At 30.9% G+C, this 16231-nt stretch overlaps 1 protein-coding gene across 1 annotated transcript in view; it reads left to right on the top strand.

Moving 5' to 3' along the window:
* The window catches only part of p115 (General vesicular transport factor p115), a 94194-nt gene that overhangs the window by 28068 nt on the left and 49895 nt on the right, over nt 1-16231 (top strand). Inside the window, exons 7-11 of the mRNA XM_035360774.2 lie at nt 196-377; nt 492-567; nt 2515-2579; nt 11368-11456; nt 11563-11717. Coding sequence (XP_035216665.1) covers nt 196-377; nt 492-567; nt 2515-2579; nt 11368-11456; nt 11563-11717 — 567 coding nt within the window. The remainder of the gene's footprint in view (nt 1-195; nt 378-491; nt 568-2514; nt 2580-11367; nt 11457-11562; nt 11718-16231) is intronic.

Genomic DNA, 16231 nt, shown 5'->3' on the forward strand with positions numbered 1-16231 from the left:
TATGAGACATTTATAGTTATTATTTATTACAAAAGTATCGATATATTCTGTTTTAGACTTGAATGAATTTTTTTCAATTACTTTTAAATCTTAAAGGTGGAACTTAATAAATATATTATTCATTCATTGGTATTCAGTTTAAGCGTACATGGCTGTATGGTATTTTTATACTTATTCTTAATGTGTCTATTTTAGGGGTAATCGTTGGAGATTGCTTACGGGTAATGTTAACCTTATTAAAAAACAACACATCAAATCAAACATTTTTTAAAGAAGGTTCGTACATTAAACATTTAGCACCATTTTTTGATCTGCAAGAGTCATATGAAAGAGGCTGGAACCAGCAGAAGGCAGTAAATACTTTAACTATGCTACAGGTTTGTAAATTAAATCTTAATTATGGAGATTTATATTTAAGAGTTATTCTTGACTGTTAAAATTTCCGTTATGCATATTGATATTTTGTAAACTTAATTATTTTCCATTTTCAGATAATTAGAGTTTTGGTATCACCTAACAATCCTCAGCAGGTAACAATGGCTGCTCAGAAAGCTATGTTTCAATTTGGTGAGTGATATTAATTTTTAAAGGTTTGTTTTAATGTTAAAAACATAAGTGTTTCGATTGTTTTTCCCTCAAATTACAAAAGTTTTGACACATTGCACTATGTTACCTTGCACTACTATGCATTAACACATTTATCACTATAGACAAGATATCTCGTCTTCCAGCAATAGTCATGAAGTGCTTAGCGACATTTTGCTCCCTGAATTATTTCCCTTTCATATTACATCAGTGTGTGCCAGAGTTCTTGAATAACTGAATCAGCTTATTGAATTGAAATATTAAAAAAGGCAAATTTATCATCAAACCAGATTGTATTTTGGATTACAAAAAATAGATATTGCTAGATTTGATTAACTGTTTTCTACTACTCATCATTGCATAGATCATTAAAATGGTACAGAAGAGTTGTGTTTCAGCAATATTATATGACACCCATGCAATGCAAACTAAAACCTGTGGGAAGCAATTGCAGATGTGGTTTCTTGAGTAAATTATTTATCCGTTGCTAAAGTGAAAATGATACAGTAATTTTTGTTTCCTTATCTCCTATGTCATATATGGTGAAATGCATTGTAAATAAATGGGCAATGTTAGGTGAAAGCTGCATGTAATGGAAGTACGTCAGCTGTAATTGGCACCAAATTAGATGAGGAATTTGCATTATGTATAATAAAGTGAATGAAATTCTAATAATATGAGTATAATAGTATGAAAATTCTAATAATATGTCACTAACTCAGAATAAGACTTGTATATACATGTAACACACTCATTTCATCATTTTATTGTTAAAATTTTTTTTTTTTTTTTTTAAATCTTTAAACAGTAGATAGTTCTTGGGTGGGCCATAAGAGCAGTGTGTTAGTGACTTGAAAGCTGTTGCCATTAAGCAGAACATAATTTATCTTCTTAGCTTTGCAAAAAATCAGTTCTCAAAGTATTATCATTTATCAAAGTATAAGATCTCTAATTCATCTTTCAAGTTTAATTATTCTGGAATTGTTGCATAAACTGGATGATTTAAAAACAATAAACGCACTTTTAATAAAAATGAACATGCCAAAGTACCAATGTCAAAGATACTATAGAAAAAGAATGAGCATACATTGAAAAAAATTGCAGGACTATAGTTTTGAAGCTTAATTAGAACCTTCTTCAGCTGCAGAAGTGAAGATGATAAATATGAAGCATGTACTCATGTGATAACAATAGACAAAATTTTAAAAGAGTTCCAGTGATGAAAGAAGAAACAAAACCACTGACACCATTTATTGACAAAAAATTAATGTTTTTAATTTTTGGAATTTTCTCAACTGTTTTATTTTATTGCTAAAGCATGAACACAGATTTCTTCGTAGTCATTTTCACTCCTGCAGTTGAAGAAAATGTTCTGTTTAAGCTTTATTTCAAAGCTTAAACAGAACATTTTCTCCAGAACTTTGTTTTTTGTTTCTTCTTTCTTTCTGTTTTTTCTTTCTTTGTTTCTTGTTTTCTGTTTCCGTTTCCTCAGAAGTCCTGCAAATTTTTCCACCTTACACTGGTTTACAACTTACGCTGATTTTCCAACTTAATACTAATTGTTATAGTAACTTTAATAAAATAGATATGTTTCTAGCAATATAACTTAGCAATTTATTTTTTACATTTTGTAATATCTAATTAATATAGTTTTAAAATGTATTTGATTTATAATATATTCAGTTGATGGTTTTTAAAACATTTGCAACTTTTAATTTATTAAAAGCTATTTTTAATGTTATGTATTACATATTTTAAAATTTCCAGCATATGTTCTTTTATATGAATTAAGAAAAGCATTTTATGAGTTATTATCTCATAACAATGCAATGCTGAATATTTAGTATTAGGTTTATATCTGAACTTAAAAACAACATGAGATATTTTGTTTAAAAATGTAATGTTTTTTTTAAATAATTTTGATTAAAGGGTTGTTGGAACAGTTATCTTCCATTTTGATGGCTACTGGAGTTCCTGCAGATGTTTTAACAGAGGTATGTATCATATTTTTTTATGAAAAATTAGAAAAGAAGTACATTACCTTCTTTTAGGGGGGGGGCAAATATGTACATTTAGCACTCGCTTATTAGTAAAAGCACTATCACAAAATTTGCAGAATTTGCCAAATTTTCAGGATGTTTATCAAATTCTGGCGACCGTGCTAACACTGCCATCTTTTTATATGCTCCTTTTGTAGTAGCTTTTGATATTTAGGTTGCTAACAAATAATAGGACTATTTTTGTAATTTTAGAGCGGAATTTTTTCCTATTGACTGGCATTTCTTATGTGAATTATATTTTGTATATGCTGAGTTATCCAACATTTTTATGCAACCAGAATTTGGCATTTCCTAAGCTTTCTGGATAGTCGAGCTTATATTGTAACTAAATTTGAGTAATAAATTTATAAACAAATTATATTTTACTTACAAAACAATCAACTGAAAGTGATAGTTTACTTAAAGCTTGTTCCTATTCCAGGAGGTCATTTGCTGGCCACATTAGATTTTTCATTTCTTTATTGATTTACGTTTAAATTAGAGATGCAGTCATTATTTACAGGCAGACGTTATTTGAAACTAAAATTATTCCATATTTTTATCTTTCTCTGCAGCTATTGCATTGTTATATATTTTCTTTTCATAAATTTATTACCCTAACTAATAGTGCTGTTTAAATTTTTGATCATGTAAATAGTATGTGTTTTTTTTAATTGAATATTTAAATTCCTTGTGCACCACATAGTATTATACATGGTGTATAGAGGTAAGTAAAAAAAGAAACAAGAACAACAACATAAAATAAAATAACTTACAAACTCAACAGATGAGAAGTAAGACATAAATATACAGAAAAAAGAGAATGCCATTTTATCTTGGAACAAATACATGACTTAAAGGAGGAAATGTAATGTTCACAGAGTGTAACTTAAAACACGAGTTCTTTCTGTCCTTCCATAAGCTGTGAACAATAGAACAACAAATGCTTGACATTTTGCCATCCCCGAAGCTGCAGGAACACAAGTCTGTATTAGGTAATCCAAATCTCCAAATCTGTAAACCCAATAATATGTGATGTGTACTTCTTTTTTTTTAATTGTTAGAAAATCTGTCATTTTTTCTTAGCTTTTCGATAATTGTCTTAATTATGCTAATTTTTTAGATACTGTGCATTTAAGGTTGACTTATATTCTGAATATACCTGAATTTAATGATTATTTTAACTAAAATCTGTTATAGACCACATCAACTCAGATGCTAAAAAATACAGTTTATGTATATATGTATTTGTATAAACACATAAAGAATTATTCTTAATGCTATGAACTGTTTTAAAAATTTATAACAAATTATGCGATTGTTGTAGTATTGCACTGAAATAGAGGCAATTGCATCAAGTTTTCTTGTATATATTTCACAAATGCTCTGTGTGTCCCACCTTTTCTGATATAGTGGATTTCCATAAAGTAACTGTTTTATCCTGTATATATATCTATATCAACCAAAGTGAGTCATTTAAAGCAAAGTTATGAAGATTTTGAAGGATTAGGGGGGGGGTAAAGTCACAAAGCTATTACCTCGCATGAAAAAATTGCAAGATTTCGTAAGCTTGTCATGGCCATTGCATTAAAGCATTATCTCCTCATGCTGCATGTCATATCCACTTTAGGGGCAAAATTTTTATTGAGATACTATAGCAAAAATAATCTGTATTTTTGTAAAAAATTATAACTGTGATACTTTTCAAATAGGATTTATGGTAATAAGCTGAATGACTGTCTTGGTAAAACAGGGTTCGTACGGTTCTTAAAAGTCCTTAAATTTTTCAAAAAGGATTTTTGGTCCTTAAAAGTCCTTAATTTTGGTCAAAATTAATAAACGGTCCTTAATTTTGCTCATTTGACATTTCTTATCATTACTAATGATTGCCATTATAAGTGTGAAATGCGATTTCTCATGAATATGGAATTAAAATTACACGGCTCTTAACCAATCTGTTGGCGGATTTGCGTTGCAAATGATAAAAAACAATTAGCTACCCTAGGACGAAAGTATCAGGTGTCTGATTGGCTATTCACCCAATCTTTCGAAACAGGTGTTATTCATAAATTTATGCAGATTGTGATGAAAGCGTGAAGCCGGAAGTTCTTTAAGAGGCGAAAGTGATGATGAAGGTGCTCGAGGGGGAAAAAAGGGGGGATTCTGAAAATATTTGCCAAAATTAGAACAATTCCAACCTGGAAGGCCACAACCCCTCCGACGCCAATAGGAACGAGATGCCCTGAAAGTGCATTTTCAATAAACTGTGGCTTCATCAAGCTGACTAGAAAGACTGCATATTGATGGATAACAATCCTTATAAAGCTAAATGTGGTCTTTGTCTGAAACAAATTGAAATTTCTAGAATGGTATAGTCAGCGCTGAAAATTCACATGAAAGCTAAGTTTCGTTTTATCATTTCAATTTGTTTTTACACGGTTTTGCTTACCTTAATTTCTGTGTTTGTTTGAATAAAGCCATAAATTAATTTTTGATCACCTTCTATGGAGTTTATTCTCTTTTGCACATACTGTCAAAAGTCGTTAATCCGGACTCGTCGGGACTTCGGCGATTCCGGATTATCGATTTTTCCGTATTATAGATCATCAGTTTAAATCTGGTAAGATGGCATGCAGAAATTACAAAATTAAAAATATGAAACTGTAATTTATGAAATAAAGAACAATTATGATCTAAAGGGTATCAAAATTTACAAAAAGAAAAAGCTTAATATTTATTTGTTTACTTTATTAAACATTTCCTTCAATGTAAGTTGCTTCGTTTCATGTGATAATACTTTCTCTTTAATTCTATTAAACAGACATAATTTATTGTTTAGTTACAAAGTTCCGCTGTTCAAGTCCTATAATTGCTGTGTTGAGAATACCGACTAATTTGTCAATCGAAATGTTTTCGTTTTCAATAACCTCTGGGTCACTTTCTCACTATCCGAAGCGGGAACTTGATTTAATCATATCAAAGACAGAGTACATCCAGATGAAATACTACACTTAGTACGGAATTATAAACCAAATAAAATAAAAACATCTGCCCTGAAGATAAGGATAGTGCTGACAGATCAACTTCCAATCCGCTGCGTGAAATTGATAAACAGATTTCGGATTTCAAAACATACTTTCGCTTTGTAGATACAAATTACATATTAGTAAATATATATCGGAAATTCTATTTGACATAATCTTTCTGATCTATCATAATCTAATAATGACGTTTCTGCCCCCCCCCTCTGCCGCAGAGCAGCGTGAAATTGATAAACAGATTTCGGATTTCAAAACATACTTTCGCTTTGTAGTAAATATATATCGGAAATTCTATTTGACATAATCGAAAGTTCAAGCTTACTTTTATAAAATTGCTCTAACAGTCTGCAAAAAATAATAAGCTGGATCCAATTCGAAGATTAAGGAACAACACAATCTGCAACATTAACTGAATTAGATAACTTTAACTTAGCATATAACTTCGTTACACATTAAACGCACATGCGCACAAACATATTCGCAGCCGTAAGGGTCTTACGCGTTCTCGTAAATGCCTGTGCGCATGCGTGAACGCGACGCATGCGCAGAAAGTTTGTAGCTTTGAGGTCCGGATTATAGATCATTCCGGATTATGGGTGTCCGAATTAACGACTTTTGATTGTATGTGTATGGGATATCGGGATTATGAGTTTATTTCTGCAGAGGGTCTGTTATCGATTTCGCGGGAAATCTATTGGCTCCATTTCGATTTTAGGTCGCCAAGGGCAAATTCGGGAATGCTAGCCGAAAAAAAGTGAAGTTCGGAAATACATTTTGAAGCTTCAATAGACAATTAAGTATTTGGTTTAATCCTATGCACAAGGTATCCGTTGCATAAGGGATTTGGCTACTTTTGGCAACTTTATGATAAGCAGTAAACGGGACATATACGATGAGTAGTTAAACGGGTCATTTTGGTGTTGGCGATAATTTTCAAAATTGCACCAAGGCTGTATCGTATACTAGAATTTTATTAAGTATTTTTATAAAAGGAATACTGCTTTCAGAAGAATGTTATTGAATTTTAATATCGCATCAGTTATCCAAATAGTTGGTCAATATAAAATTTCATTGTGATAATGATTGAAATTATCTTTTGTTATTAAGCTAATTTCACCTATTTATAACTATAAATTAAAATAAAAGCTAAATCCTGAATAGAAAGTCAGTGTTGAAATGATAAGGAAAAAATAAAAGAAATGGAAGATTAATAAATTAAAAGAAAATGACCGATAAGCGGAATGGTTGCTACACGGAGAAAACGCGTTCATGGTATTGCCAATATAGCATTCTTATGGCAATTTTAGCGATTTATTGGAATCTCTGCAGGAATGCTTGCCTAGAATATTTTGCGATGTCGCAATTTTTTATCGATATAGTACATTTTTTAAGTGTTAAAATATAATGTGTAAGAAAAATTCATACATTTTTGTTTAACAATAAAACCAATTATTGCAGAATTTTTATCTTTGCTCCATCATCTGATAGATAAAGAAATAATGTTTTAATTAAAATTTTCTGCTGTGAAGTTCTGTTGTTACCGATGGTTGCAAAATGTCCCAGCAGTTGAAAGAGCCATTGAAATATGGGGTGGCTTGCTACTGTACATTAAAAAAGTTTAAATGGGGAAGTTTAAAAAAAAATTCATCGAAATCCTTCTCAAATATTTTGGAGGCAACTAAAAAACATTTCTTATAAAATTAAATTTTTTTTCTCTCTCTGTCGAAAATATTATTGCCTTTTCTTGAATATTATCAAAGTGATAAACTACTTATTCCCTTTTTTGCTGAAGATATCTTAAAACTTGTAAATGATTGCTTTTAGCACTTTAAAATTTTGAAACTAGAATATTCAAAAATAACTAAAGCAGAAAATCTGGTACTCTTCGGTTTCGAGGGCCGTAAAAAATCGCCAAACTATTGTTGATGCCAATGCTGCCAAAAATAATTGCGGCAACCCTAATAATTGCGGCAAGAAAGGAAGTATAATAGTAAATAACTATTTAAGATTGATGTTTTAATTTAGATGAAAGGTTAATTTCATATAATACTTTTTTATTATTATAATTTATATGAAAAAGGCTAAACATGACTGAATGGAAGCATAAGAGTAAATAACTATTTCAGATCATTATTATAATTTATATAAAAATTGCTAAACATAACTGAATGGATGCCTGCATCGCTATTTCGCTACCGACTTAACGCTAAAGCAGAATTTCATCTCGTTGGTTGTTCAAAATTAATTTTCTATAATGAATGATGCCTTTCCTTTGAAAATATTCTCGGTAAAGTGCAGAATCGCTCACTTATTTGTTTGCCGCTTTTTACAAGGGTAAAAACAATTAGATTTTTGTCAATTTTCTTTTTACTTTTTTAGTGAAAATAGGTCGATGTGTACATAGATAAAGTCAAGGGTGTGCGCAGTGCCATTTTTGTGCAATTCTAGGATTTTTTTAAAGTAAAAATAGGTCGATGTGCACATGGATACCGAGTATTTGCACTTCTTAAAAACGCATCAAGCAGTGGGTGATTCTGCACTTTACCCAAAATTCTATTGCCGACTTTTCGTCATGGGCAATTCCCAAATTGTGAAATCCATAGGATATCAAAAAAGGATTTAAAATCAAAAAATAATTTTAAAATTAAACTAGTATTTCAGTGGCTTCTTAAGAAATATAAAACTATATAAACATGCGCAATTTGAAATCAGCGCATACGCTAGATTTGGGGTGCTGTTAAATGGGCTCGTTTGCTAGATTTGGTGCTTTTGCACGTACATTTTCGCTGCAATTTTTTTACAGCCCTCGAAACCAAATAGTACCGAAAATCTTTATAAATTTAATTTTAATGATCCAAATTGTTATAATGATAAAAGTAAAGTTTATTTGGGATTCATTGCTGAGCAGTTAATGAATGATAAATGCCACAAGAAGGACATTTCACAAGCTGCAAGTTTTGCATTGAAACAAGAAGGTCAACAATGTGTCTTAACAATGGTACAACACTTAATGGCTAAATGTCCAATAAATTATTCTCTTATTCGAAATGCATCTTGTATAGACCCACAGTTGATGGCTAAAAGTCTAGAAAAAGCCCAGAACAAAATGAAAATAGTTCTAACCGTATAAACGTGGAATATAAACATGTTTTACAAGATAATTGTGATGAAATTCTGCTGCAGTTTGGAGAGATTCTAGACAAAGTAGTTAAGACAAATTTACATGAATTTTCTACTTTTCATTCTCAAAATCTTTCTCTTGACACATTTTTCACTTCTTATTTTCATGATTTTCACTATTCTAAAGTATGGAAAATAGTGAAAATGATTCTTATCTTGTCACATGGACAGGCCTTTGTGGAAAAGGGCTTCTCTGTAAATAAAGCAATTGAAATTGAAAATTTAAGTGACTCATCATACATTTCTCAACGCACAGTATTTGATTACATAAAATTTTCTGGAGGTATTCTTAATATCGAAATTAATAAAGAAATAATATCAGCAGCAGCTTCGATAGATGCTTTTAACAGATGAAGCCGAGACCAGCAGGAACATTGATTTGTTTATCAAAACAAATGAACTTAGAAGAATAGTTAAAGAAAAGGAAATAGACATAAATAAATTAGATGTTAAAATATCTGAAAAAATTTCAGATTTTAAAAAAGCATAAATGTTTTGTATCTTTTATCGCATAGTTTATTATTCTAGTATCTTTCAAAAAAACCAAAGAAATAAATTGTATGTTTACAAATCTGTTATTTTAATCTGAAAAATATTATTACATTGCAATTATAATAGTAGTTGACTGTGTTTAAATAAATATCAAATAAGTTAAATAATAATCATGTAAATCTCTAAAATATCTGTGGCTGTTATTAGTGTGAAATACACTTATACAAGTTTTTCAAGAAATTATGTTCTTAATTTAATGTTATCTACTTCATAACTTGTAGGGAGTTCGTTTAATTTTCAAAATTGTTTTATGTTAAGTATTAAATTGAATTTAATAATAGTGCATAATGCACACTTCTGTTAGTTTCTTAAATGGATAATTGCTTTATTCTATTCGTTTTTTTTTTTTTTCCTTTTTTTTTTTCTGATAGGTTCTTAATTATTTCTTTGATGGTCCTTAACCCCTTAACTGCCGCGGGCGTATATATACGCCTTGCTCAGCCGATGCGTTAACTGCCCCAGGCGTATATATACGTCCTTCCAAACTGCTATCATTTGCTTTGTGCTGCTACACCTAAAATTATTCGCAAAGTTAACGCATCGGCTGCGCATCTGGGAGGCAGTTAACGCATCGGCTGAGCAAGGCGTATATATACGCCCGCGGCAGTTAAGGGGTTAAAAGTCCTTAATTTTCATGTAAGGAAATGTGTACGAACCCTGTAAAAGAGGTAACCATCATTGTTTTTATTCACCTGTGGTATCAACCAGCTATCCAGTATATCCAAGTAAATCTTCCGAATGGTGCATACATGTCTGCTGTAGCTGCAAATGTCTATATGCTGAGTGTCTGCAAAATATGCTAAACAACTTCCTGAGTTTAACTCTCTTTTAGTATTATAAAATTTAGAGTATTGATTTTATAATTTATTTCTTATTGAATTTTTAAAATATTTCTATAACTAAATAACCTGTTTCATGTATGTATGCACACACACAAGGTTTTTTTCATACACACACACATATATATATACATAAATGATATACAGTCAAAGTCTTTAATCTGGAATGATCTATAATCCGAACCTGAAAGCTACAAACTTTCTGCGCATGCGTAAAGGTATTATGCGCATGCAATATTTTCATGCGCATAATACCTTTACGCATGCACATAATACGTTTATGCATACGCGTTTAATGTATAACAGACGGTATAAGCTAGGCTAAAATTATCTAATTATTTATTGTTAATGTTGTAGATTGCCTTGCTTCTTCTAATTGGATCCGGCTTATTATTTTTTGCAGACTGTTAGAGCAATTTTATAAAAAGTAAGCTTGAACTTTCGATTATGTCAAAAAGAGTTTGCGATTCTGGAGCTGCCAAAGGATCTACAAAGCGAAAGCATGTTTCGATATCCATCAAACAAAAAGTGGAATTGCTGCAAAAGATGGATAAAGGCATGAAGAAAGTGACAGAGAGGTTGGTGAAAACGAAAAAATTTCGATTGACAAGTTAGTCGGTATTCTCGACACAGCAATTACAGGACTTGAACAGCGGAACTTTGTAACTGAACAAGAAAATTATGTCTGTTTATAGAATTAAAGAGAAAGTATTAGCACATAAAATGAAGCAACTTAAACAACACGCATTGAAAGAAATGTTTAATAAAGTAAACAAATAAATATTAAGCTTTTTTTTTTTTTTTTTTTTTTTTTTTGTAAATTGTGATACCCTGTAGATCATAATTGCTCTTTATTTCATAAATTATGGTTTCATATTTTTAATTTTATAATTTCTGCATGCCATCTTACCAGATTTAAATTGATGATCTATAGTCTGGAAAAAACCCTAATCTGGAATCGCCGAAGTCCTGACGAATCCGCATTAAAGATTTGTACTGTACACATATATAAATGTCACAATTGGAATAGTTTTTTTTAAATGCACAAAATATTGTTTTCTTTTAATCATCAAAAAATTGAGTGATATATAATTTTCACATTAATTCTAAATTTAATTTTAATATTTTCAGGCAATAAATACGGTTGCTGAAATAATACGAGGCAATCATAGTAATCAAGAGTATTTTTCAACGGTATGTGCCCCTACGACACCTCCTCAGTAAGTTTTATTGGCATTTGCTTAGATACATATTATAATAACCTCAGTTCTATTTCAGTTATTGCAAGATCATAGTTTTAATTTTAGCAATTTTTTTTTTTTTTAGGCCTGCTATTGTAGTGTTACTAATGTGCATGATAAATGAGAAACAGCCTTTCAGCCTGCGATGCTCAGTACTCTATTGTTTCCAGTGTTTTTTGTATAGGAATGAATTGGGCCAAGCTCAAATCGTACAGACATTATTACCTTCAACAGCTGATAGTATGCAATTTACAATTTTATATATTAGCAGTACATTTGAAATAAAATAATTTAACAATTTATTTCAATTTATGTAATTACTTTAATATTGTATATAAAACAATACAAAATATTCAATTAATGTTAGTGTACCATGAGGGTGATTCTTTTTTTTGATCGAAAACTTTTGGATGCAGATGAGGATTAGATTTGTCTATTTAAAATCTATCAGAACCCACAAAGGCTGTCAGTTCATGAAAAGAGATGCTGTCATGGACTTTTAAAAGAAAACGGACTAAAGTTACGCATGGGAAAAAACCGTAAAAATTCCCATGTAGCTACCCATTCAATAGGTTAGAGCCTAGGTTGACATACTGGGGTTCATCAATATTACCACTTGGTCTTTGGTGTGGTGGGTTCAGCTGAGAAAAATTAATAATACAGGATATGTGACTTTTCATTTTAAAGCAGACTTCTCTTCTGTTTGAAATTCATATATATTATGCTGAAAATATCTGACATAAGAACATAAAATTCATCTCCTTCTTGTCTTCTTTCTCTTAATATACTTTCTTTGCATAAATTTCCAGTCACAAAATTAAGTTTTGCTTCTAAGTTATATTATGCATTGTGTAATCATTTAGGAAGCGATTTAAATAATTTTTTTTCTCAAGAGTTATGTCACTTTTTTTTTTAATTCTTAAAAAAGGGGTATTAAAGGGGAAAAGTGTAAGGTTTACAAATTAAAGGGAAATATATATATATATTTTCTATAACTATCTTGAATGGTAGCAGCATTAAATGGTATAGGTAAAAAAAATCTTAGTGTGCTGGATTAAGATACACCCATAAGAAACAGTCATTTTTGTAAAAACAAAACAGATCTTTTCATTATTGCATAATTAACCTTTTTTTTACTAAACCCTTTTCAGAAGCTATTCCTTCTCTTTGGCAAATAATCCTTATGTGCTTTTCCATACTCTCTATTATTAAAATAATGAAGAATCTGTCTCTATGTATGTTCCTTGTTTATGGAAAAACAGCAGCTATTGTAGTAGGAATTGTAGTTATACTATTGTAGTACGAAGAAAACAGCACGGCAGCGTCTTAGTTGCAGCAGAAGCAAAGTGTGCTGTGTTCAGGATGAAATCTTAATTCAGAGTGTGTTAATTAAGGTTTCAAAGCATTTGATTGGATAATTAATAATGCTGTAAAATTATTATTGGCTGTTTGGGTTTTAGTTCCATTTACATCACCAGCTTTATGTAAAAGTCATATGATATGGATTAATCTAGAAATGACTCGGTCTAGAAAAAGTTATGAGAAATTCCTATTTTTAGAATAGAGAGGGGATATGCCCAAATTAAAATTAAGAATTAAGGGGCTATTGCTAATTTAAGTTATAATTTTGATTTGCATGTTTTTATCTTACACATATATGTAAAAGATTGCCTCTGACACTCGAAATGAATCCTATATCATTATATCTTGAAATTTCTGGTTTTTATATAAAATTCTTATTAGTCTAAAATTTAATATTCCCACATATATGTTTAAAAGATTTCCCCTGATACTCAAAATAAGTCATCATTATATCTTGAAATTCTTTGTTTTCATGTGAAACTCTCTTCAGTCTAAAATTTAGTTTTACCTAATTTTAAATCCTTATTTGCATTAGAAACTAAAGATTATGCCATTTCTTTTATCTCATGTCTTCATGGTGTATTTTTCCGAATGAAAGTGGTTGTGAAATTATGTTTGATTTAATTTAAATATAATGAATGAATAGGAAATTAATATGGGTTAAAATTTACTAATTTTTAATTCATGGATATTTAAACTTGTAATCAGTGATGCAAGAAATCTTGTAACTTGTCTAAAATATAAGAATTTTCAGTTTGTATGCAGTTACATATTTATTTTCATTTGCTTAACTCACTATGAAAATGAAAGAAATTCATTAATTAGTTAATTCATCATATTAGTGCAACAATGAAATATAAAAACAGGCACGAAACCTTATCTTAAATATTTTTTGTAGATCTTAGTTCAAACAGGGCAGTTCATATCATAAGTGATTTTAATTTTTACATGTGACAGCTATTTCTGTTTTGCACAATAAGTTGAAAATCTCTTGCAAAATTTAAACTCAATATCTCAAATCACGTTATGTGGAAAAACAAAATTAAGTCCAAGCATTTTCAGCATTGATTCAAAGAAAAGTTTTGAACCCGTTTTGAAGTGTGTTCTTTGAAATTCTTGCGCTGCCTCAAATTTCTGATTGCCATGTTGGAGGAATAAGTTAACTCTATAATCTCCTCTTTTGCCTAGCAGTACTGGGTAATCATGATTAGTGTGAGGGTATTTCGATCTGTAATCCTCAGGTTTTATGTCAGTTGGCATAATTCTGTATGATGTGAAAGAGGTAAGACTTTCAAATTTGTCATAATGTTTTGGTTGGAGAGTTTGCTGTGATTTTTTTTAAACTCCAAATGATGAAACAGAGAACTATAATTTAAACAAGAATTAATAAATAAGTTGATTTAAATAAGAGCTTTAAGTTAAACAGAATTTAAGCTGAATAGTCTAATGCTTAGAACGCAGCTTTGAGACACATTCCCATCTTGTTTCAAAGCATCTGACAGCACAGACTCAGTCTTTATTTGAAAAGTCCAGTCCTTAAAAAATTATGAATAAAAACAGGCTGAATGAATGGATATCTATGAAAAGCTCCCCAAGCTTTCCTGTGTTGTCTTGGCATTTCTCAGCATTCATGATACTACAATGGTTTTGAGTATTTTGGTAGCTTTGTTGATGTTGTCAGTGTGGAGACTGTAACTAATATCAATATGCACATCTTGTACCATTTCGTCTGTGAGCTGCACAGAAGATGAGTTCCTAGTCAGCCATATCAAGTATAAAATGGGGAATCTTGACATGAGCTAGAACCCTTCTACTGTTAGAAATACAAATATAAGAGTATGATCGTCATTTGGAGGATCGTTCCCACCACTAAATGTATAAAAAGATAACTATTGCGTTGGCAACTAATTAATTGCAGATTTCACTCAAAGATGGCTTCAGTTGAATTTTGAGGGTTGCAGACGTAGTACAAATGTAAAACACATTTTGTTATTTGATAGTTGGCAATTCAGCTGTCAATCAGTAAAAAAAGTTTTTTGATCGGTTGCGTAGTTATCGTTTGGCGTTCGTTGAAAAATGGAAAATCAAAAGGAACATTTTCATCATATTTTGCTTTTTTATATCCGCAAAGGGAAAAACGCATTGCAAGCTCATAAAAAGTTATGTGCTGTTTATGGTGGCAAAGCCTTAAAAGAAGGGCAGTGTCAAAATTGGTTTGCCAAATTTCATTCTGGTGATTTTTCACTCAAAGATGAAAAACGCTCTGGTCGTCCAGTTGAAGTTGATGACGACCTAATCAAAGCAATAATTGATTCGGATCGTCACAGTACAACACGTGAGATTGCAGAGAAGCTTCATGTATCACATACATGCATTGAAAATCACTTAAAACAACTTGGCTATGTTCAAAAACTCGATACATGGGTTCCTCACGAACTGAAAGAAATGCATTTAACGCAACGCATTAACAGCTGCGATTTGCTAAAGAAATGTAATGAAAATGATCCATTTTTAAAACAACTGATAACTGGCTATGAAAAATGAGTTGTTTACAACAATATCAAGCGGAAAAGATCGTGGAGCAGGCCAGGTGAACCAACTCAAACAACATCAAAAGCTGATATTCATCAAAAGAAGGTTTTGTTATCAGTTTGGTGGAATTACAAAGGAATTGTCTAATTTTAACTCTTACCACCCAACCGAACGATCAGTTCTGATGTCTACATTGAACAACTAACAAAATTAAACAATGCAGTTGAAGAAAAGCAGCCCAAATTGACAAATCGAAAAGGTGTTTTATTCCATCATGACAATGCAAGGCCACACACATCTTTGGTCACTCGGCAAAAATTATTGGAGCTTGGTTGGGATGTTTTGCCACATCCACCATATAGTCCTGACCTTGTACCATCTGATTACTTTTTGTTTTGATCTTTACAAAACTCCTTGAATGGTAAAAATTTCAATAATGATGATGATGTCAGATCGTACCTGATTCAGTTTTTTGCTAATAAAAACCAGAAGTTTTATGAACGTGGGATTATGATGCTGCCTGAAAGATGGCAAAAGGTCATTGATCAAAATGGGCAATATATTACAGAATAAAGTTATTTAGTTCCATGAAAAAATTGTCTTTGATTTTCAACCCAATAAGATAGTGAACAGAAACATCCTTGTAGGCTAATGGAAGTAAGAATGCTAACCATTATTGAGGACACATAGGCAATGATCTTCAAACTGCTCAATTTGTGACTTGATAATTTTGCCCTTAGTCCCTTAGAGCGGAACTATGGCCATTAAAATCTCCTTTTATATGATGAAAGATTCAGAAGATTCTGCATTAGATAATCTAAATTTCATTGATCAGTGTGGTGATTTGAAGTGAAATAAAG

The sequence above is a fragment of the Stegodyphus dumicola genome, chromosome 4 (assembly GCF_044657685.1).
Source record: "Stegodyphus dumicola isolate Sdum_Otavi_A_Nest chromosome 4, ASM4465768v1".
Classification (NCBI taxonomy): Eukaryota; Metazoa; Arthropoda; class Arachnida; order Araneae; family Eresidae; genus Stegodyphus; species Stegodyphus dumicola.